Source organism: Salvia splendens, chromosome 6 (assembly GCF_004379255.2).
Source record: "Salvia splendens isolate huo1 chromosome 6, SspV2, whole genome shotgun sequence".
NCBI classification, from domain to species: domain Eukaryota; kingdom Viridiplantae; phylum Streptophyta; class Magnoliopsida; order Lamiales; family Lamiaceae; genus Salvia; species Salvia splendens.
This window is the reverse complement of record NC_056037.1, coordinates 38,487,671-38,511,166: the sequence shown is the minus strand read 5'-3', so window position 1 is coordinate 38,511,166 and position 23,496 is coordinate 38,487,671. Positions and strand designations below refer to the sequence as shown.

Below are 23,496 nucleotides of genomic sequence, written 5' to 3'. Positions count from 1 at the left end.
TGTTATGAACTTAAAACGTGATTTAAAATATCATAATACGTATCACGATTGCCTACGTAAAATAAGATTTTGATGAAAATATCTTATTTGAGTGAGTTTGGGAAATACCAAATAAAAAACAAAGTTTATGATATTATTGACCAATTTCAAAGTTGATGGGAAATACCAAATTTTGGCAAAGTTCATAATTTTAGAGACCAATATCCAAGAGATAAATGGCTGCCGGTGTTGTCTCAAATAAGGAATTGGTAAAAAAAATAGTGTGGGGTGGGGCAATGAGTAAGGGGCATGATGATAAGGGAAAACCGCTGGAGACGCTATTAGTGTTTATCTCATCATATTTATTGATAATATATGAATTCGTTGATTTATTATTTTATTTTAAATGTCAAATTAAATCAATTTATTTGTTCGCTGAAAGTTTAGCTCCAGCTATTAAAAAAATGAAAATAAATACTAGTATTTGTAGTAATTATAAATTTAGGCTACAATATCATAATGAGATCAACCATATTTAAGATGAGATCATATTTTGTTTTTAATCAACAATTATTTTTCCATGTTCTGAAAGAGAAAAAACAACTATATATGCTAAAAACCGGTGGCCGTCCACTGCCTAATCAAATAAATAGTCTTGACTGTAAATTATATGACTATATGATTTTTCCCAATAGAGTTCTGATATTCCACGCTATCCTAAATGCAGTTCCTTTCGTTGACCCAACTATTATTATTTTTACATAACAAAATGAGTAATAAATAATATGATTATTTAAATATTAGATAGTAAATCAATCCATATAATTAGGACTTAATTCTATAAAACTTACTGAATTCAGATCATATATACTTGGTGGTATTGCTCACCACCAGGGAGAGCTCACACAAGTGTGTGTCAAAATAAAAGGATCAAATAGGAAACCAGAAAGTAGGAAACAAAACATAATAAAACGAAATAAATCAAACTACAAAATTGAGAGAAATGAGAAAAAAATGATTTTATAGAGAAGAGGGATCGAGAAAATATAATTTTTTAAATTTCAAATGATCATCGTTATTTGTTTAAATTGTTTTCATAATTTTAAATGTAATTAAAGATAACATTTCAACCTTCAATTTAAAATTAATATTGCATATATATTTTATGACGGACAAAAAATTATACTCCCTCTGTCCACGAAAATTAGGATATATTGTGAATGGTTCGAGTTTTGATGTGAAATTGGTAAAGTAAGAGAGAATGGAAAAAAGTAAGAGAGAAGTAGTGTTAGTGGAATGTAGGGTTCATATTATTAATAAGAGAGAAGAGAAAAAAGTAAGAGAGAAGTTATTGAAAACTTCCATTTTTTAAATGTGCTATATTTTTTGTGGACAATCAAAAATGACAAATGTGCTCTATTTTTTGCGGACGGAGGAAGTATGTAATATGTTTAAGGGAGGAAAGTTTAAATTATAAGCATCCCATTTATATTCGGATATAATTCGGATATAAATAGTAGTAGTAGTAAAATTGTAACTATACAATTGAAAAAGGGACTGGATTTAGATACGTGTATATTGGGATGTATCTAAGAAATAATTAGATCCCTAAAGATATTAAGTGAATCGTCGTAGACTATATTTTAAATCTAAAAAAAATATTAAATAAATTGAAAAGGATAATAATAGTATCAATTTTTTATTTTAGATTGGATGGACTAAATTTAGTACTCCCTCCGTTCGCTCCACGATAGTGAAAACATTTCTTTTTGGCACGCAATTTAAGAAAAAAATGTGCTAAGTGAGTTATATAAAAGAAGAATAAAGTAGAAAAGGACAAAGATGGAGAGATGAATAAATAATAAAGTAAAAGAGCGTAAAGTAGGTGATAAGAAATATTTTTACTTTTACTACAAAAATGAAACGATTATACTATTATGGAACGTTCAACTATTATGGAATAAAACGAAGAAAGTAGTACTCCCTCCGTCCCGGGCTACTCGCTCATTTCCTTTTCGGCTCGGAGATTAAGGAATGAGAGTATAGGAAAGTCAAAAATGACGGCTGTAGGTGAAATTTTTTACTAAAAATGGAAAGAGTGCAAGTAACTTGGGACGCCCAAAAAGGAAATAAGTGCGAGTAGTGCGGGACGGAGGGAGTAGTAGTTATGTGTAATTAACAACATAACAAAACTCTCTATATAATTTAATTGATTAGCATGTCAAATAAATCAAATCCCACAAATTAATTTATTAATCCACTTTGGTTGTGGGTGGGGAGGGGACATCATCAACTCGCAGGTAAAAATATTTCTAAGGAGTTATGATTAATTTGATTAAATATGGTGTTAATTACTACTCCATTTCGCGGCAATTCAACTTATGAGTGACCAAATAAGACTTTCAAGAACTCTCGTTGGTGAATATTAGTGGTTGGAGTTGGTGGTCGTAATTTTAAATACATATATTTATGGCAAGCAAAATAAAGAAAAAAGTAAACGGAAGACTGATTGTAAAAAATGACACCCTTCGAAATCAAAAGGCATATAAGATTCAAATAATGAAAGTGAAACTAAAGAAACTTGCGCCTCTAACGTCACTCTCTCTTACGCACCTTTATATAATACTCTTTCTACTTCTATTTATTAGTACTACTATATAGTAATAGTATATTCATTAGTCATTAAAAATCTCATTTATTTCTTATACAAATTTCAAGAAATATAAAAAAAAATAATGAAATATTAGTCCCACTTATATATATTCATTACAAAGGAAATATGAATATAAAGAATTGGTGAAATATGATGTCTATTACTGTCATTAATAGTAAAAGTAAATCAAAACTTCAATTCGTGGTCGGATCAAAATGAAAAAACGAGATTTCTAATCAGAGACGAATGAAGTAATATTCTCTATCTTCCGCCAATTTAAAAACCCAATTGAAGTGAAGTAATACTCTCTATATGCAGCCAATTAAAAAACCCAATTGAAGCGTTTCATGTGTCTAAATACACAAAGTGACGCATTCACGATCGAGAGCACATTATACACCAATTTGGTTAACTAATAAAACCGTTCCCAACAAACTAGAATGCTAGAGTCCAAGTCGAAGTAGGTGTTTGCTTAGGTAGAAATAGATTATCTTATCCAACAAATATAAATCAACCCCTCGTTAAAGCCCACACACCTTTCAATTTTCGATCATCAAATCAAGACTTGTTATACACTCCTATAAGGGATTGATAACATAAGTGACCAAATTTCAGAAAATTTTCACCTTCGTTCCTAAATCCTTCATGAGAATTTAGTTAAAAAAAAGGTCAGTTATACAACTAAACACGTACGCATACTAATATATCTTTCATTCGAGAACGTAAGCCAAAGTCTTTATTTTATATAACTTCGTCAGTGGAAGTTAAAGATATTGAAAGTTTTATAAACATGAAATCATATACTCCTATTTGGAATGCATAAAAATAAAGTAAATGGAACCAAATATTAGAGTATATACGCACACTTTTATTTTATTACTATTATGATACAAAATCCCTATGTCCTTCAAAGTTTCAAACCATATCTGTAACAAAAGCCATAACTAGAATAAACATTATACTCCACCAGGTATAGTCTTATAGATATATTTTCCATTTCATTTTTCCTACATACTTATTACTAGCTCATAAGAAAAGAGATTAACAAAGAGACATACACTTGAAATTCAAGACAGTTTTGCAAGCTAGTGTGAGTATGAATCTAAGTTTAGATTATTGGGTTTACGAAGAGGACAAATTCAAAATATAAATCATAAATTTCAAAAGGTCAGCAAATTGAGATCCATATTCTGAAATCTCTTTATAAAAAAAGCCTATATATTGACATCTATTTCCCAATAAAATACCACAAGAATTGAAGTGATAAGCACACATGTTAGTGTAAACTCCTTTTCACGTAGGAGGAATAAAAACTAAGCTTATTCATCAAATCTATCATTCAAATACCATAATTAACTCTTACTCTACCCACAAAATTTAAAATCCCTGAATATGTATGCGTATAACAAAGGAAGAAAATCCAAAGTAGTGTAAATGTCAAAGCCTCTCCCATCTTGGAATCTCAGAACGGAAAAGACCCGGCCAAATTAAAGAATCTTCTTAACTTTAATTAGTTGCTCATCGATCTTATCTAGGTGAACTAAGCCCAGCTAAATAAAACCTAATCAGCTCTTAAATTATACTAGTACTGGTATAAATTTAGATTAACATACTAAGAAAAGAATTGTATATTCTATTCACATAAATACTCTTATTACAGAATACCAATCTCTCTCCGAATCCCAAGGCAAAAAATCAAGACCAACTACCTTAACCATGTTTCCGTTTTTCAGTTATATTGCCCGCCCCCCTTTTTCAATTTCCCTGTTCCTCCTCGTCTTTCTTTTCCCGCCGCCCATCCTCGCCACCTACCTCCCCGTCTCTATCACCGGAAACCTCACCAATTTCTTCGCCAACAACACATGGCACACCTTCGCCCGCTTCATCGACGCCGAGAAGGGCAGCCGTCCCGACGGCATGGCCGACCTCAAGCGCTACTTCACCCGCTTCGGCTACCTCCCGCCGGAGCATCAAAACCTAACCGATATCTTCGACGACGAATTCGAGCAGGCTCTGATCCAATACCAGAAGAATTTGGGGATTTCTGAGACGGGGAGGCTCGATTACACCACGATGAAGGTGATCGTCTCGCCGAGGTGCGGAGTCGGCGATATCACCAACGCCGGCCTGAAGACGACGCGGCGGTTCGCGTACTTCTATGGGAAGCCGCGGTGGGTGAGGGATGCTCCGATGATGCTCACATACGCGTTCTCGCCGGGTTACGTGATCGATTATTTGGGGATGCCGGAGATAAGGGCGGCGTTCGCGGCGGCGTTTGGGCGGTGGTCGGCGGTGATCCCGGTGAACTTCACGGAGGCAGAGGACTACGGCGAGGCGGACATAAGGATCGGGTGGTACAGCGGGGACCACGGGGACGGGGAGGCGTTCGACGGGATACTGGGGGTGCTGGCCCACGCGTTCTCGCCGGAGAACGGGCGGTTCCACCTGGACGCGGCGGAGAGGTGGGCGGTGGACTTTGAGGCGGAACGGTCTAAGGTGGCCATAGACCTGGAATCGGTGGCCACGCACGAGATTGGGCACGTGCTAGGCCTGGCCCACTCCTCCGTCAAGGAGGCTGTTATGTACCCGAGTTTGAGCCCGAGAACTAGGAAAGTGGGGCTCCGGAAGGATGACGTAGACGGGATCCAGGCCTTGTACGGGTCTAACCCCAATTACAGATACGACTCTCGCTTGGAATCCGACATGTCTTCGGCTTGGGCTGTGGATCCTCAGCTACTGATGCCACTGGCGGCGTGTTTACTTTGGTTAGGATTGTGATTTTTTTTTATTTTACAAATAATTTAGAATTGTAAATAATTAATTCAAGAGTTCTCTACTTGCATCTTGGTTCTGTTTCTCTGATCTTAGCGAACCAAGTACTCCTATTTCATTGACTGATTCAAGTATATAATAATGACTAGTTAATATTTTGAGAATTAAATTGTATATGACTAAAATAATTAATTTATTCATTAACGCATACTCACTAGTATCCATAAGTAACTTTAAAATGAGTAAATTACCTTGGACTTTTCACTTCGCCTGGACTGTCTATCGAATACGCAGGCCCAGTTTTATACTAAATCTCTATAATTAGGCCTATTCTTGAATCTACGTCACATCACAAGTCCAACATACGTCTCTTCACATTCTTCTTCTCTCTCCCGCACGTTTAGAAACCTCTCTGAAATCCTGCTCCTGCTACGCACTCCGGTGACGTCCGCCGCAACGGCCACCATCTCCACACACTATCTTCTTCTTCGTAATCGCCTCAGATTCTTCTTGTCGCAATTAACCTTGCATTCCCATTCCCATTTCAATAATCAAAATCGGAAAGAATCCCTAGAATCAGAATGAGATCAACCGCTCTTTTTCTTCACTTCTTCACGAGGTTTCTGCTTCAAGCTTCACTTCTTCACGAGGTTCCTTCTTCAAGCTTCTCCCCTTGTATATTTCGTAGCTCCTCCCACCCTCAATGTTTGTATTCACACTCCCGAAGCTCCACAAACATCTCCATTCATCTAATTCGATTGTCGATTCGCTATCGAGTTACCTTATCAAACACATTGACTATTTCCTTACTACCGATTACTTGGACCAGAAGACCCTTCTATCTGCCCATGCCACTATCATAACAACCGGTAACGCACACAATAAATTTATCGCATCAAAGCTGATAGCATATTATGCGTCCCTCAAACAGTCCCATAATTCAACCAAAGTATTTGATTCCCTCACTTTTACAGACCACTTTCTTTGGAACTCCATCATCAAAACCCATTTTTCTAATGGGGGCCATGTGCAAGCCATTCACTTCTTCTCCAAGATGAGGTTTGCTGGCATTTTGCCTACACAATTTACCATACCAATGGTTGTTTCTGCTTGTGCTGAACTCCAATCGCTTTCTATTGGCATGAAATTTCATGGATTAATCTCAAAACTGAATCTTTTCGATGGAAACTCTGCTGTTGGTGCTTCATTCGTGTATATGTATTCGAAATGTGGAACTATGGACTATGCATCTCTCATGTTTGATGAAACTACTGTTAAAGATGTGGTTGTTTGGACTGCACTTGTGATAGGGCACGTGCAGAATGGCGAGAGTGAGAAAGGTTTTCACTTTCTTTGTGAGATGCATAGAACTGGTGGCAATAGTGAGAAGCTGAATTTCCGAACATTAGAAGGGGGTTTCCAAGCTTGTGGAAACTTGTGTGCTTTGGTTGAAGGTAGGTGCTTGCACATGCTGGCTCTAAAATCAGGATTTGTATCCTCAAATGTGGTTCAGTCTGCCATTTTGTCAATGTATTTCAAGTGTGGTAGTGTTGAGGATGCACGTATGTCTTTTTCTGAAGTTGTAGATAAGGATCTATTATCATGGACGTCAGTCATGGGTGTCTTTTCAAGGTTAGGGTGCATTGTTGAATGCTTTGATATATTTTTGAGGATGCAAGCTACTGGTTTACATCCTGATGGAATGGCAATTAGTTGTTTGGTTTCTGGTTTCGCTAATTCATTGGGAGTCTCTGAAGGGAAGGCACTCCATAGTTTTATCATAAGGAGGAATTATATGTGTCACGACCGCACTTCCTAAGGATAGGAAGCACGGGAAAATCGCGACTAATGGGGGAATTAAGAAGCGGGGAAGAAGGGGAAACAATCAAAGAAGTACGACATATCGATCGAAATACGAAATTTCATTTATCAACAGGGTTTCAAATCCCGAAGGTACATAACGTGAATGACATAGTTTGACAATTCAAAGGAAATCAAGGAAATTCTTATAACTTGGCATAGCGGAAGCATTTGAGAGTTGGCTACTACTATGTATGAAGACACAATAGCAACCGGAGCATTTATTGCATACGGTCTTTGTCCAAATGCTCAACATCCTCCGTCCTCGTCAACGCTCAACCTGCACATAGGGAAAACATATGCAGGGCTGAGTACTTGATGTACTCAGTGAACAAATGCCAAAACAATTTTATAAAAACAGTTATATCATGCCATCATTTCGTGAATCTCGGGTTTCACTTTAAAATGCCGAGAAGCACTAAAAATATTTCAAAAGCACAAACCTTCGTCACATCCTCAAATCATTTCCTCATCATTTCAAAACACAATCATTTCTCCTTGATTTATTTAAGAAACTGCCATATCTGTTCTTTAGGGTGCCGTGTAAGGTGGCCACTTACCACGAGCACGAAAACCGGCCAACCCACTCGATGACTCACGGTCCTCATCGTGTACACTAGTCCGAGTAGGGACGCACCCTTGCTAGGACCCGAATTCGATTAAACTCATAGTAGGGACTCACTCCCCACTAAGCAATCATCAACATCAACATCAACCTCATCAACATCAACATCAACATCAACATCAACCTCATCAACATCAACATCAACATCAACATCAACAAGTCGAGCAAATCACAAATCACTCGATAAATCAACACATATATCACATAACATCACTTTCACTTAAATCATTTCACTTTGAGCGCATACATCACATCATCATCGAATAAAATTAATAATACTTGCAATCTCAGTTAAAAAGAATTTCGTCACATAAAATGATGCTCAAACGAAATCGAGAGCTCTTGAAAATATTTTAGTTCGAAAGCCCACCTCATTCGTTTAAAGCCTTAACTTGTGCTCCATTTCGTTCTTGAAAAGCGTGCGTGAAGTCATCCATTGATTTAATGTACTCCGGCCCAAACTTTAATTCCCTAATAACATCCCCAACTTATTTCTTTAATTTGATAGAATCGGCCACTTTCTTGATTTAATCATATGGCCTAAAACATTAAAAAAAAAATACCTCATAAAATACTCCATCGTCCCTTTCCTTTCATCCTTTTTCCAAACAGAATCCTACTTGAGGGAAATTAACGGTGCCTCCATTCCTCTTCCTCTTTTCTTTCTCTCTTTGTCTCAAACTCTCGACGTTGGACTCCGTTGCGCTCATCTTCCTTTCACTGAAATTTGCAGCACCTCTGCCGTGGTAGTCACGGAGGTGAGTTCGCCGCACCGCCTTCTCTTTCGGCCACCGATACACCGCCTTTAATCGATCACCGCCGCCACGGCCAAGGATCAGTTGTTGTCCGCCTTTGCCTCTCCTCCGCGCCGCTGTCGGAATCGTTGCCGCCCCGCTGCAGCCGCTGAGACCGCCGCTGCTGAACGGACTTTGCTGCTCCGCCGGGACAGCCTGCTGCGCTGCTGCTGCTCGTTGTTGTTCGATCAGAGAAGTTTCTCCTCCGTCGATCATTGCCGCTGATGTCGCGAACTCCGCTGTCACTACAGTCCAGTGAGCTCGCCATCGAGCAGCTCCTTCAAACGGGTTGCTGCCACCGTCGTCCTTGCCGGAACTCGGCCGCCCCAACCCTCATTCGAATCTTTGGTCTCGCTGTTGCGTTCCCTCTCTTCTCAACAAAATTTCAGCGATGCCTGAGCCACTGTCATCACCGTCGTGAAACTCTAGCACCACCCTCGCCTTTTTCCTCATCTTTTCAAATACAATTCTCCGAAGATTGTACAGCAACTTCTCTATCTCAAGCTTTGGGAATCCAAGAACTCATCTTTACTAATCACTCTCGTTACAGACGTTCACTCCCATACCTCTCTCTAGTTTTTTTTTTTTTTTTTTTTTGAATTTCATAGAAATCCAATCCTCCCTCCATCCCCCGAAACTGGTCGCTGCTGCTGCCTCTGGTATCTCTCTAGATATTTATTTTTTTTGAAGAAAGTGGGTGATAGATTGTGAAAACGTGGGATATACTTGTTGCTATATTTTTGGAAGAGTGGATCTTAATTGTTGGTGGAAAGATTATCTGCAGCGGTTTCATGTATATCCGTCTCTTAAGATACTACTATTAAATCTCCCTTCCATAACTGATTTGTAGAAATAATAAAATTGACTTGGGTTCAAAACTAGGTGGGCTTACTCAAGATAAAAAAAATAATTGGACTTGTAAAAGAATAAATTGTAATAGGTCCAAATATAAAATTCTTCTCTCGACTAACGAAACAAAAAGGCAAGAATTTTTCAGGTGCACAAACGATTTCACTACAAGAACAAATAAAAAGGGTAGAAAAAGTCGGGTGTTACAATCTACCCATCTTAACAAAAATTTCGTCCCGAAATTTGCTTACGTCCTTCGAAAAAGAATTTCTCCATCATCTTGTCTTCCAAACAGCTTTCTCGTGTCGTTTAATTAACATTGTAGTTGAAAGTCACATCGCTGCCACTTTTAATAAATTACGCGAGATTAGACTATATTAAATTAGATCCCGCACTTCGCATCATCCCTTCTTGAAATCATCTCGTATTCTTTGTGTTCTTGTCGTTCCGGGAAAACGTAGGGAATAGTTCACACATCAAGCTTGCTCCAACGTTTCACGCCATTCCAAGAAAAGTTTCATGGTTCACCGGCCTCCATTCGCACTCTCACTCTCCTTGCCTCGTCGTGACTTGACAATTTAGGGGTTCACCCCAAACTTCCAGATTCTCGTTCATTTTCATCACTCGGGAAAGTGATAGGTTATTTCAACTCGAAACTACGGTTCGCGCGTATAACTAGCCTACATCTAAGGCCTTTGAAGTCTACATCTCATAACATTATCAATCATACTCCATTCATTATCACGTCCAACATCAATTGCATAAACATTTCTCATTTCACAACATTTTACCACCTCATAGATCAACAAATATCACATATCCAGTCATTCATACTTCAAATAACAAGTACAATACACAACATTTCACTTCCCAAAACAGAACGCTTTCACATTTCACATCTACTTTCAAATCAAAACATTTTCTTCAAAACTCACACTTTTCTCAAAAATTCAACATCTCACTTTCAACTTTGAAGTACAAGCTTTGACTCAAAAATCAAAACATACTTGAACATCAACTTTCATCTTTTCATGTAAAAACAAACAATCCATCGTTCCTCATCAAAACTTCATCATCTTTCTTTCTCAAAACATTCTCATAAAACATCTTACCTTTTTCTCGGTTGAGTGTGACGAGTCGGGATGTTGAGCCTTCAATGCATAATTATTATTATCATCATTATTATTACCATTATTATTTTAGTCTAGCGAAACAAGTCTAGACTAAGACTGAAAAAGACTCTCGGGTCCAGAGCGGAAAGAAAAATTGCTCTGATACCATTCTGTCACGACCGCACTTCCTAAGGATAGGAAGCACGGGAAAATCGCGACTAATGGGGGAATTAAGAAGCGGGGAAGAAGGGGAAACAATCAAAGAAGTACGACATATCGATCGAAATACGAAATTTCATTTATCAACAGGGTTTCAAATCCCGAAGGTACATAACGTGAATGACATAGTTTGACAATTCAAAGGAAATCAAGGAAATTCTTATAACTTGGCATAGCGGAAGCATTTGAGAGTTGGCTACTACTATGTATGAAGACACAATAGCAACCGGAGCATTTATTGCATACGGTCTTTGTCCAAATGCTCAACATCCTCCGTCCTCGTCAACGCTCAACCTGCACATAGGGAAAACATATGCAGGGCAGAGTACTTGATGTACTCAGTGAACAAATGCCAAAACAATTTTATAAAAACAGTTATATCATGCCATCATTTCGTGAATCTCGGGTTTCACTTTAAAATGCCGAGAAGCACTAAAAATATTTCAAAAGCACAAACCTTCGTCACATCCTCAAATCATTTCCTCATCATTTCAAAACACAATCATTTCTCCTTGATTTATTTAAGAAACTGCCATATCTGTTCTTTAGGGTGCCGTGTAAGGTGGCCACTTACCACGAGCACGAAAACCGGCCAACCCACTCGATGACTCACGGTCCTCATCGTGTACACTAGTCCGAGTAGGGACGCACCCTTGCTAGGACCCGAATTCGATTAAACTCATAGTAGGGACTCACTCCCCACTAAGCAATCATCAACATCAACATCAACCTCATCAACATCAACATCAACATCAACATCAACAAGTCGAGCAAATCACAAATCACTCGATAAATCAACACATATATCACATAACATCACTTTCACTTAAATCATTTCACTTTGAGCGCATACATCACATCATCATCGAATAAAATTAATAATACTTGCAATCTCAGTTAAAAAGAATTTCGTCACATAAAATGATGCTCAAACGAAATCGAGAGCTCTTGAAAATATTTTAGTTCGAAAGCCCACCTCATTCGTTTAAAGCCTTAACTTGTGCTCCATTTCGTTCTTGAAAAGCGTGCGTGAAGTCATCCATTGATTTAATGTACTCCGGCCCAAACTTTAATTCCCTAATAACATCCCCAACTTATTTCTTTAATTTGATAGAATCGGCCACTTTCTTGATTTAATCATATGGCCTAAAACATTAAAAAAAAAATACCTCATAAAATACTCCATCGTCCCTTTCCTTTCATCCTTTTTCCAAACAGAATCCTACTTGAGGGAAATTAACGGTGCCTCCATTCCTCTTCCTCTTTTCTTTCTCTCTTTGTCTCAAACTCTCGACGTTGGACTCCGTTGCGCTCATCTTCCTTTCACTGAAATTTGCAGCACCTCTGCCGTGGTAGTCACGGAGGTGAGTTCGCCGCACCGCCTTCTCTTTCGGCCACCGATACACCGCCTTTAATCGATCACCGCCGCCACGGCCAAGGATCAGTTGTTGTCCGCCTTTGCCTCTCCTCCGCGCCGCTGTCGGAATCGTTGCCGCCCCGCTGCAGCCGCTGAGACCGCCGCTGCTGAACGGACTTTGCTGCTCCGCCGGGACAGCCTGCTGCGCTGCTGCTGCTCGTTGTTGTTCGATCAGAGAAGTTTCTCCTCCGTCGATCATTGCCGCTGATGTCGCGAACTCCGCTGTCACTACAGTCCAGTGAGCTCGCCATCGAGCAGCTCCTTCAAACGGGTTGCTGCCACCGTCGTCCTTGCCGGAACTCGGCCGCCCCAACCCTCATTCGAATCTTTGGTCTCGCTGTTGCGTTCCCTCTCTTCTCAACAAAATTTCAGCGATGCCTGAGCCACTGTCATCACCGTCGTGAAACTCTAGCACCACCCTCGCCTTTTTCCTCATCTTTTCAAATACAATTCTCCGAAGATTGTACAGCAACTTCTCTATCTCAAGCTTTGGGAATCCAAGAACTCATCTTTACTAATCACTCTCGTTACAGACGTTCACTCCCATACCTCTCTCTAGTTTTTTTTTTTTTTTTTTGAATTTCATAGAAATCCAATCCTCCCTCCATCCGCCGAAACTGGTCGCTGCTGCTGCCTCTGGTATCTCTCTAGATATTTATTTTTTTGAAGAAAGTGGGTGATAGATTGTGAAAACGTGGGATATACTTGTTGCTATATTTTTGGAAGAGTGGATCTTAATTGTTGGTGGAAAGATTATCTGCAGCGGTTTCATGTATATCCGTCTCTTAAGATACTACTATTAAATCTCCCTTCCATAACTGATTTGTAGAAATAATAAAATTGACTTGGGTTCAAAACTAGGTGGGCTTACTCAAGATAAAAAAAATAATTGGACTTGTAAAAGAATAAATTGTAATAGGTCCAAATATAAAATTCTTCTCTCGACTAACGAAACAAAAAGGCAAGAATTTTTCAGGTGCACAAACGATTTCACTACAAGAACAAATAAAAAGGGTAGAAAAAGTCGGGTGTTACAATATGATTGATGAGAAGGTACATATTTCGTTATTGTCAATGTACTGTAAGTTTGGCCTCGTGGATCTTGCTGAGAAGATTTTTATTCAATGCCGCGATCAGGTAAAAGATTCTTGGAATATAATGGTGTCTAGCTATGAAAAGGTAGGATTAGATAGTAAATGTATAATGCTCTTCGGACAAATGCAACATCAAGGGATTAAACCTGATTTATCCAGTCTATTATCAGTAATTTCTTCCTGCTCAAGAGCGGGAGCCATCTGTTTTGCTCGCTCTATACATTGCTGTATGATAAAAACAATGATGCTTGAGAAGGTCACAATTGTTAATTCACTGATAAACATGTATGGGAAATGTAGTAAGTTGAATGAAGCAGAAAGGTTACTCAATCACACATCACATGACATTACTACATGGAACTCTCTTATCAAATCTTACACTGACAATGGTAATTGTCTCAAGGCTATAGCTCTTTTCGATGTAATGATTAGGAGAGGCTTAAAGCCTAACAAAGCAACACTAGCAGTTTTGTTGTCTGCTTGTGCTCAGATTGCATCTCTTGAAAAGGGGAAAAAGGTTCATGATTATATCATAGAAGCTGGATTTAGCTGTGAAGTTTCTGTTGCTACATCGTTGGTTGATATGTATGCCAAATGTGGACAAATTGATATGGCAAAAGAAATTTTCGACTCAATAAGTGAAAGGGATATCATATGTTGGAATGTAATGATTTTTTGTTATGGTATGCATGGATATGGAAAATCTGCAATTGAGATGTTCCAACGAATGAAAGAATCTGGTGTTAGACCAAATGAGCTAACATTTCTTGCAGTACTCTCAGCATGTGTTCATGCTGGATTAGTTGATGAGGGCAAGTCAATGTTCCACAAAATGAAGGAATATTCTATTGCACCCACACTAAAGCACTATGCATGTATGGTGGATCTTTATGGGCGATCTGGTTATCTGGATGAGGCTGAAGCGCTTGTTTTATTTATGCCGTTTACCCCGGGGGCATATGGGGTTCTCTGCTAACTTCTTGTAAATTACATAATAATGCTGCAATGGGTATGAAGATAGCAAACCATGCTATTGAAGCTGACCCAGAAAATGATGGGTATTAAATATTGGCCTCAGACTTTTAGGGTTTTTTTTATAAAGGAGGATCAACGATGGTTCCCCATCTACCCTCCGAAGTGACTCGGACCCCCGGCCTAACGATCGGAGGTGAAGCGTCTTACCACCGAACTGCGCCTCGTTCTCAAGGTGGGAACCAACGGGTCCACCGACCTCCCAGGCATGGGTCCAAGCTTTTTTCACCTCCCCCAGCTCCTGGTTCCAGGCTTTTTCACCTCCCCCAGCTCCTGGATCCAGGCCAGTGAATCCACTAGCCCCAGGGGAAATTAATCCCCAAGCTGCGCCTCCCAGTGATCGAACACGTGACCTCTAGGATGGCGCGGTATCCTTGCCTCCCTCCTCAACCACTTGAGCTAAGGGGCTTGGATCCTCAGACTTTTAGGGTTTAGGTTTTAGGGTTTAGGGTTTTTTTTCCCTCAAACACCATCACGGCAGGGGGTTAAGGCGGACCCCCAATCTGTCTATATATAAAAAAAACACCAAAAAGAACATACATCAACCAAGCCCAAAAGTGACTCGGTCCGCACGAGAGATACAAATCACAAGAGCTAACAAAAGCTACTATGGTATCCCCACAGACCGGGTACTTACCATCTAACTAACGAGAAAACAAACATAACAAAGGTAAACATCATAAAAGGAACAAGGATGATAGCCAACAGTTGGCCAACTCCAAAGGAAAACAAAAAACCACAAAATAAATCTACGAACCCAATGTAGTAGTCATCCATCTCGATATCTGAATCTGAAGTTCGGATAGCCCAACTGGTCCATCCTCACGAGCGACTTCAAATACCGAAGGGCTGAATCCGCATCAAAGAAGGTGATGGCAAGGGTCTGGACCCCCTACGTGCCAAACAATCGGCTGCCCGGTTGCCCTCTCAATAGATGTGAGAGAACATAACCCGCAGCTGTGAGAGCAAAGTGCGAATGCGAGCCATGTGGTGTCTCACATCCGCTGCTCCCCCGCGTCCTGAAGTGAACACCGCGACCACTGCTGCAGCTTCCATCTCGACCCAAACATGCAATGAGAACTGCATAGCCAATGTCAACCCGTAAAGAAGAGCTAAGAGCTCCGCCTCGAAGGCCGACCCAACTACGAGGGGCGTACAAAAGGCCCCCCAAGAGAGAACCGTCTAAGCCCCGAACCACTCCCCCACCGCCAGCCTGTCCCGTCGAGGTGATAAAGGCCCCATCGGTGTTCAGCTTCACCCAAGGATCGTCGGGTGGATGCCAAAGCACACTGAGGGACCTCAAAACTCGCCGGCGAGGAGGGACCAAAGGCTGAAGTCAACGGCCGGGGTGCAACCGCGCCAATGAAGGCGGACTAGCACACCCGCCGCCACCAAGATCCGCAGATGCTGTACAACCTGCCAAATAACATGGGAGGAACGAAAAGAAACGCCGCGGTGCTTGCAGCTATACCTCTCCGTCCAAATAAACCAGTATACCAAACAAGAAATAATGAAGCTGATGTGCAAGACGGTGGCCCTGTGAGAGGGCCTCCACCAAAAACCTAATCTAAGTGCAATATCAGTGCACGTGTGAATGTGTGTGCTAATGTAAGGGAACCAGCCATCGAAGTAGTCCCAAACAGATCTCGCCAACGGACTCGACACAAACAAATGCTGAAAAGACTCGACTGAAAAAGAAGTGACACAACACAGAAACTTGGATGCGAGAGAGATACCGCGAGTCTGAACATAGCACTCAACAGGGACCCTCTGGAGGAAGAGACACAACACAGACACTTGGATGCAAGAGAAATACCGCGAGTCTGAACATAGCACTCAACAGGGACCCGATGACAAAAATGATAATGTCATCGGCATAAGACAAATGGGATATGACCGGCGCGCGTCTGGCACATCATGAAGTGAGAAGTCATGGGAAACTCAGTAGGCTCCAGAGGCCGAAAGCCTCGCCTTCTTCGAAGGACCCTCTGCGGGAGGGGAAGTGTCTCCAATGTACTGTAGCATCGGATCGTCGGATTCAAGCCTCGTGTTCGGTACAACCACTCTCATATGATCCTGGTGGGTATCGCTGTCCATCTCAACCTCGGCATCATCCGAGGGAAAATCCTCCAAAGCCCCGAACATGTTATCACCATGCAAAACCATCGCCAGAGGTCCGTATCCGAAACCACGTGTAATAGAAAACGATCTGGACCTAGAGGCCCGCTCTCTCCCTGACGAGGAATCATCCCCCTCCATACCCTGATGTCCCTCTCCGTCTGACACTGTCCGCGCCAAGGTGGCTTTCGCCTTCATCTTCTCTTGGCGTCTCCTTCGCTCCCTCTCGCGCTTTGATGCGTTCTTAGCCATGTTCTTCGTCATAGGCACGACGAAGCCATCATCCCGTGCTGCCTGTGAACCCTCTGCGGCTGCTGACGAAGGCCCAGGGTGTAAGACGGGGCCAGGGGCCGGCTCTTTGAGCACAATGCCATGTTTGCGCCTCTCTTGACGCGATGGCTGTCCAACCTTGGGGGGTGGCCTCTCTGAAGGCTGGCTAGCAAAAGGTTGGTACCTCGGGCCCTGAGGCTGTCTACTAGGGCCTGCCTGATGCGACTCTCCCTCTCTGCTGGGAGGAGGCCGGTTCTGTGGGATCGGCCGTTGGGAGTAGTCCCTCTTGGGAGGCATAGGCCGCCTCCCGGATGCATAGCATATCGACGCCGAGTGACCAACGTGCTTGCATTCGGAACAATAAAGAGGGATCTTGTCCCATTTCACCTTCAACTTGACATGTTTCCCCGCAATATCGATATCAATCTCATCAACAATAGGGCGCGAAAAATCAACCTCGACACAAATGCGAGCAAATGAAACGCGGGATCTAGTGATAGTGGCCCTATCTACTTGTACAGGTTTGCCTAGCATCTCACCAATCGCAATAAGAGACGACTCTTCAAATAAGTGTACAGGCAAAGCAAGTATGTTACACCAAATTGCGACAATAGGGATTTCAAAAAAGGGTCGAAATCAGGAGTCCATTTAAATACACGCATCGGGTGATGGTCAACATACCAAACATGTGAGTTGTTAGGCCCATTCAATAATTTCACATAATCACTCTTATCAGATAATTGAATAAAAATATGCTTCGCATTCAAGAAATTCCAAGACATAGCACCAACAAGTTTCATATTACCTAGTGCCTTTTGGATTTGGTGGGCAGGGGGGATGGAGTGTGAAAATTTGCCGACGATGGCGGGACCTAAACAGCCTGCAAGAAGAGAAGTCTCATTAGCGGAAAAAAATAAACAAGGTTTACCTTCGACAATGCGGACTTCGCCTCTTTTATCGGCTGTTTCACGATCAAGCAAAATGGGACCTTCCGCGGGCTGCCCCGACCGAAGAACATCCGCCATGGAGCGGGCAAAATGCACGTTAGGTAGCCCTTCATTTGATTTGTCGGGATGAGAATTTTGTGCCGAAATGGCAGCCTCCCTGTTCGGTCCTTTTTTCTTAGAATTTTTCCATGGATTGTCTGCATTTTGGGGCTGCTAAGAGGGCAAGGAAGCAGCCGCTGAACTGCCTTGCAAAGAGCTCCCTCCGGTGACCCCCGTGTGAATCAGTCCCGTGAGTTCAAGAGGAGGAAACTCCAACATATCTTCATCATAAAAATCTGGAGCAATCGGGCGTCGAATCTGATTTTTCTGGGCAGAGGAAGACGGCTGCAATGTGGCAGATTTCTGGGCAGAAATGGAAGGCTGCATGGTGGTGGTTTTCTGGGCAGGCTGCTGTTCGGAATTCCCGGCAAAGAGGTAAGCCGTGAGCTCTCTTCCGGCCATTCCCGATGCTGACTGAGATAAAGCTCCAAGGCTTGATTTTTTGGTTTTATTTTTTGATGAAGAAGATGAATTAACAGAGAATCGGGCTGGGGGTTTAGGAACTTTGAAAATGTGTTGATGCTGCAATTTTTTAGCCTTCTGGAAACGTGTTTCATATGGGGGTGATGGGAGTTTGGGCTGTTGAGTTTTGGGTTGGGTTGATGGGTGTGGAGGGTTGGGTTGCTGGGTGGTTTGGGCTGTAGGGGATAGAATAGTAGGGGTCTTTGAAATGGACTGGGGGGGATTAATTGTATGGGCAGAAATTAAAGGAAAAGGAGCAGGCCCAGAAGCTGGACTAACCTGGATCAGCGAAAAGGAGGCGGAGCCCAAAACCGAAGGCCCATTTTGATGATCCATTAAGGGAAGCTGCTCCACCAGGGATCGATTCTCAGCAAGGTCTAGAAATGCAGCAGTCTCTCCATTCATTTCCTCATGCACATCTGACAGCAGCCGTTCCACACCTAAAGTAGAGTAGTTGTTACCTTGATTCTTGGAGCTTGTCAAAGATTGTGTAGCCTTTATCATTAATGCTTGTGCATTCCCAATGGGAAGAGGTATGGAGTCATGCATGGTAGTGTCAGTAGGTCTGCATGGTGGCTGTTCAAACCCGCATGAACCAACTCCGATTCCACCAGCTCCGATTCCACCATCTTTCGATGAATCCTCAACTCCAATCCCATGAATCCCGTAATTCAGACCGTCCCCCTCACCTAAGAACGTGTCAAGAGACATGCTAGCAGATGCAAATGACTGGGCAATGTAATCCGCAACCTCCGCTGCCGTCGCCGTCAGCTTGATCGAAGGAAGAAACCCTTCTTCAAAATGACCGTTTTTTGCATCAATGAGTCGCTGGTCCTCCAATTCTTTGAGATATTCCTCCTCATCATCAAGTAAATCATCATCTTCAAGCTCTTCGGCCGACATTGAATGATCGGAGATGTTTGAAGCCGCCCCAACGGCAAACTCCAAAATCGGTTGGAGACCCACATTTCGAGCCTCAGTTGAGGCTTGTTCAGTTTCCGCATGTGTTTCTTGTTCAAAAACAGAGACCAGCCGTTGAACGGAGGGTGGCAAAAGGGTAGGCGGCCGATCCGCCATTGATGGCGAAACTTCGAGCTTTTCTGACCTCGACGAAACTTCAAACTGAGGCAGCGAAACAACTCCTTACACCTCACAGACCCCTATACCAGACCAGACACGACGAAACGGCGACCTGACCCGCCGGGAAATAGGGAAGAAGTCGACGGGAATCTAGAGAAAGAAAGTGACGAAAATAAAAAGTGGCTGGAAAACGGCCAAAAACACGACGAAGACTAAAACAAAAATGGTAGAACAACTTCTAAGACTCAAACGAAGAAGATGGATGGAAAAAACAAGGACAAAAAACGTGAAAAAAAGGCGAAATCGGATTTTGAAATTTCAAAGGGCTAGAGAGCATTGTGTGTTTTTAGTGTGTGTGATTTGCATGCAAGGGCATGAATGGTTCGGTTTTTAGGTTCAGGGTTTTTTTTTTTTTTAGGAGGATCGACGATGGTTCCCCATCTACCCTCCGATGTGACTCGGACCCCCGACCTAACAGTTGGAGGTGAAGCGTCTTACCCCGTAGGTGCACTTCGTTGTCATTCTGGGCCCACAAGCCCAAGGAGAAATTAACCCCCAAATCTGCACTTCCTAGGATTCGAACCTGCGACCTCCTAGGGTTCAGGGTTTAGGGTTTAGGGTTTAGGATTTTTTTTTCCTCAAACACCATCACGGCAAGGGGTTAAGGCGGACCCCCAACATGTATATATCAAAAATCACCAAAAGAACATACATCATCCAAGCCCAAAAGTGACTCGGTCTGCACGAAAGATACAAATCACAAGAGCTAACAAAGCTACTATGGTATCCCCACAGACCGGGTACTAACCATCTAAATAACGAGAAAACAAACATAACAAAGCTATACACCAAAATAACAACAATGATGATGGCCAAAAGATGGCCAACTCCAAAGGAAAACAAAAAACCATAAATCAAAACCACGAACCATGTGAAGTAGTCATCTATCTCGATATCTGAATCTGAAGTTCGGATAGCCCAACTGGTCCATCCTGACGAGCGGCTTCAAATACCGAGGCGCTGAATCCGCATCAAAGAAGGTGATGGCAGGGGTCTGGACCCCCCTACCTGCAAAAAAAAAACGGCTGGCCGGTTGCCCTCTCGATAGATGTGAGAGAACATAAACTGCGTCTGTGCGAGCAAAGTGCGAATGCGAGCCATGTGATGTCTCACATCCGCTGCTCCTCCGTGTCCTGAAGTAAACACCGCGACCACTGCTGCAGCATCCATCTCGACCCAAACATGCGATGAGAACTGCATAGCCAAAGTCAGCCCGTGAAGAAGAGCTAAGAGCTCCGCCTCGAAGGCCGACCCAGCTACGAGGGGCGTGCAAAAGGCCCCCAGGAGGGAACCGTCTGAACCACGAACCACTCCCCCACCGCCTGCCTGTCCCGTCGAGCTAGTAAAGGCCCCGTCGGTGTTCAGCTTCACCCAAGGATCGTCGGGTGGATGCCAAAGCACTTGCAGGGACCGTAGAACTCGCCGGCGAGGAGAAATCAAAGGCATTTCGATTTGGGAGCTCATTTAGGGTTTAGGGCTTTCTTTTTTCAAACACCATTACGGAGGGTGGTTAGGCGGACCCCCAACCTGTCCATATCAAATCAAACGATAAAGTGTTGTACATTGACCAAGCCCAAAAGTGACTTGGTCCACAAAAGAGATACATATCAAAAAACCTATCTAAGCTACTAGGATGTCCCCGCAAGCCGGATACTATCCATCTAGCAAACGAACTAATAAAGTACATAATAACTTGGGCGATGACCAAGGAGTGGCCAAGCCCAAAGGAAATACAAGAAATACATATCAAAATCCATAACAAAAATAAGAACTCATCCATCTCGATATCTGAATCTGAAGTTCGGATAGCCCAGCTGGTCCATCCTCACAAGCAACTTCAAGTACCGAGGCGCTGTATCTGAATCATAGTAAGTGATGGCAGGGGTCTGGACCCCCCTACCTGCAAGAAAATCTGCTGCCCGGTTACCCTCTCGGAGGATGTGAGAGAACCGAACCTGCATCTGTGAGAGCAGAATGCGAATGCGAGCCATGTGATGTCTCACGTCCACCGCTCCCATGCGTCCTGAAGTGAACACTGCGACCACTACTGCTGCGTCCATCTCGACCCAAACCTGTGATGAGAACTCCATAGCCATCGTCAACCCATGAAGAAGAGCTAGAAGCTCCGCCTCGAAGGCCGACGAAGCTACAAGGGGCGTGCAAAATGCCCTCAAAAGAGAACCGTCTGAGCCACGAGCCACTCCCCCACCACCAGCCTGTCCCGTCGAGGTAGAGAAGGCCCCATCTGTGTTCAGCCTCACCCAAGGATCGTCGGGTGGATGCCAAAGCACACTCAAGGACCTCACAACTCGCCGGCGAGGAGGAACTGAAGGCATGAAGTCGACAGTCGGGGTGCAACCGCGCCAATGAAGGGGGACTAGCACACCCGCCGCCACAAGAATCCGCAAATGCCGAATCACCTACCAAATAACATGGGAAGAATGAAAAGAAACGCCGCGGTGCTTGCAGCTATTCCTCTCCGTCCAAATGAACCAATATACCAAGCAAGGAATGATAAAACTGATGTGCAAGGTGGGAGCCCTGTGAGAGGACCTCCACCAAAAACCTAATCTAAGTGCAATATCAGTGCACGTGTGAATGTGTGTGCTAATATAAGGGAACCAGCCATCGAAGTAGTCCCAAATAGATCTCGCCAAAGGACTCGGCACAAACAAATGCTGAAAAGACTCGACTGAAAAAGAAGAGACACAACACAGACACTTGGATGCGAGAGAGATACCGCGGGTTTGAACATAGCACTCAGTAGGGGCCCTCTGGAGGAGGAGGCGCCAGATGAAGATAGAAATGGTCGGGGTCAGCCCAGCATTCCAAACCATGCGAAGTCCGAAATGTCTAGGGGCCCGTGTCCGGATGAGCTCCCAAGCTGAGGCCGTCGAGAACTCGCCATCGCCAGAGAGGCTCCATCGCATCACATCCCGCCTGCCCACCTCAATCGGAACAGCCCTGATAAGATCCAACACATGCAAAGGCACACCATACAAAGCCAAATAATCATGCAGTTTATCAACATGCCAAGTACGATCACGCCAAAACCTAGTGACCTCCGCGGCAGGAAGACATTTAGGGTTTTTTTTTCTCAAACACCATCACGGCGGGGGGTTAAGGCGGACCCCCAACCTGTATATATCAAAAAGGGTTTAGGGTTTAGGGTTCAGGGTTTAGGGTTTAGGTTTCAGGGTTCAGGTTTAGGGTTTAGGGTTTAGGGTTCAGGGTTCAGGGTTTTTTTTTTTTCCTCAAACACCATCACGGCGAGGGGTTAAGGCGGACCCCCAACCTGTATATATCAAAAAACACCAAACGAACATACATCAGACGAGCCCAAAAGTGACTCGGTCCGCACGAGAGATACAAATCACAAGAGCTAACAAAGCTACTATGGTATCCCCACAGACCTGGTACTAACCATCTAACTAAAGAGAGACTAAACATAACAAAGCTATACATCATAAAAAGAAAAAGGATGATGGCCAAAAGCGGGCCAAATCCAAAGGAGAGCAAGAAACCATAAATCAAAATCACGAACCAAGTGAAGTAGTCAACCATCTCGATATCTGAATCTGAAGTTCGGATAGCCCAACTGGTCCATCCTCACGAGCGACTTCAAATACCGAGGCGCTGAATCTGCATCAAAGAACGTGATGACAGGGGTCTGGACCCCCCTACCTGCCAAAAAATCTGCTGGCCGATTGCCCTCTCGAAAGATGTGAGAGAACATAAACTGCATCTGAGCGAGCAAAGTGCGAATGCGAGCCATGTGATGTCTCACATCCGCTGCTCCTCCGCGTCCCGAAGTGAACACCGCGACCACTGCTGCCGCATCCATCTCGACCCAAACATGCGAAGAGAACTGCATAGCCAAAGTCAACCCGTGAAGAAGAGCTAAAAGCTCCGCCTCGAAGGCCGACCCTGCTACGAGAGGCGTACAAAAGGCCCCCAAGAGAGAACCATCTGAGCCTCGAACCACTCCCCCACCGCCTGCCTGTCTCGTCGAGCTGAAGGCATGAAGTTGACATCAGGAGAGCAACTGCGCCAA

The 23,496-nt window shown here is 43.1% G+C and overlaps 1 protein-coding gene and 1 pseudogene across 1 annotated transcript; both read left to right on the top strand.

Moving 5' to 3' along the window:
• Window positions 1-4,295: 4,295 nt before the first annotated feature.
• LOC121806968 (metalloendoproteinase 4-MMP-like) lies at window positions 4,296-5,583 on the top strand. The gene has a single exon (XM_042207147.1). The coding sequence runs from the start codon at window positions 4,349-4,351 to the stop codon at window positions 5,408-5,410; it is 1,062 nt and encodes a 353-aa protein (XP_042063081.1). The 5' UTR covers window positions 4,296-4,348; the 3' UTR covers window positions 5,411-5,583.
• A 488-nt stretch (window positions 5,584-6,071) lies between these two features.
• Window positions 6,072-14,439, top strand: LOC121806967 (annotated as a pseudogene).
• The last annotated feature ends 9,057 nt before the right edge of the window (window positions 14,440-23,496 follow it).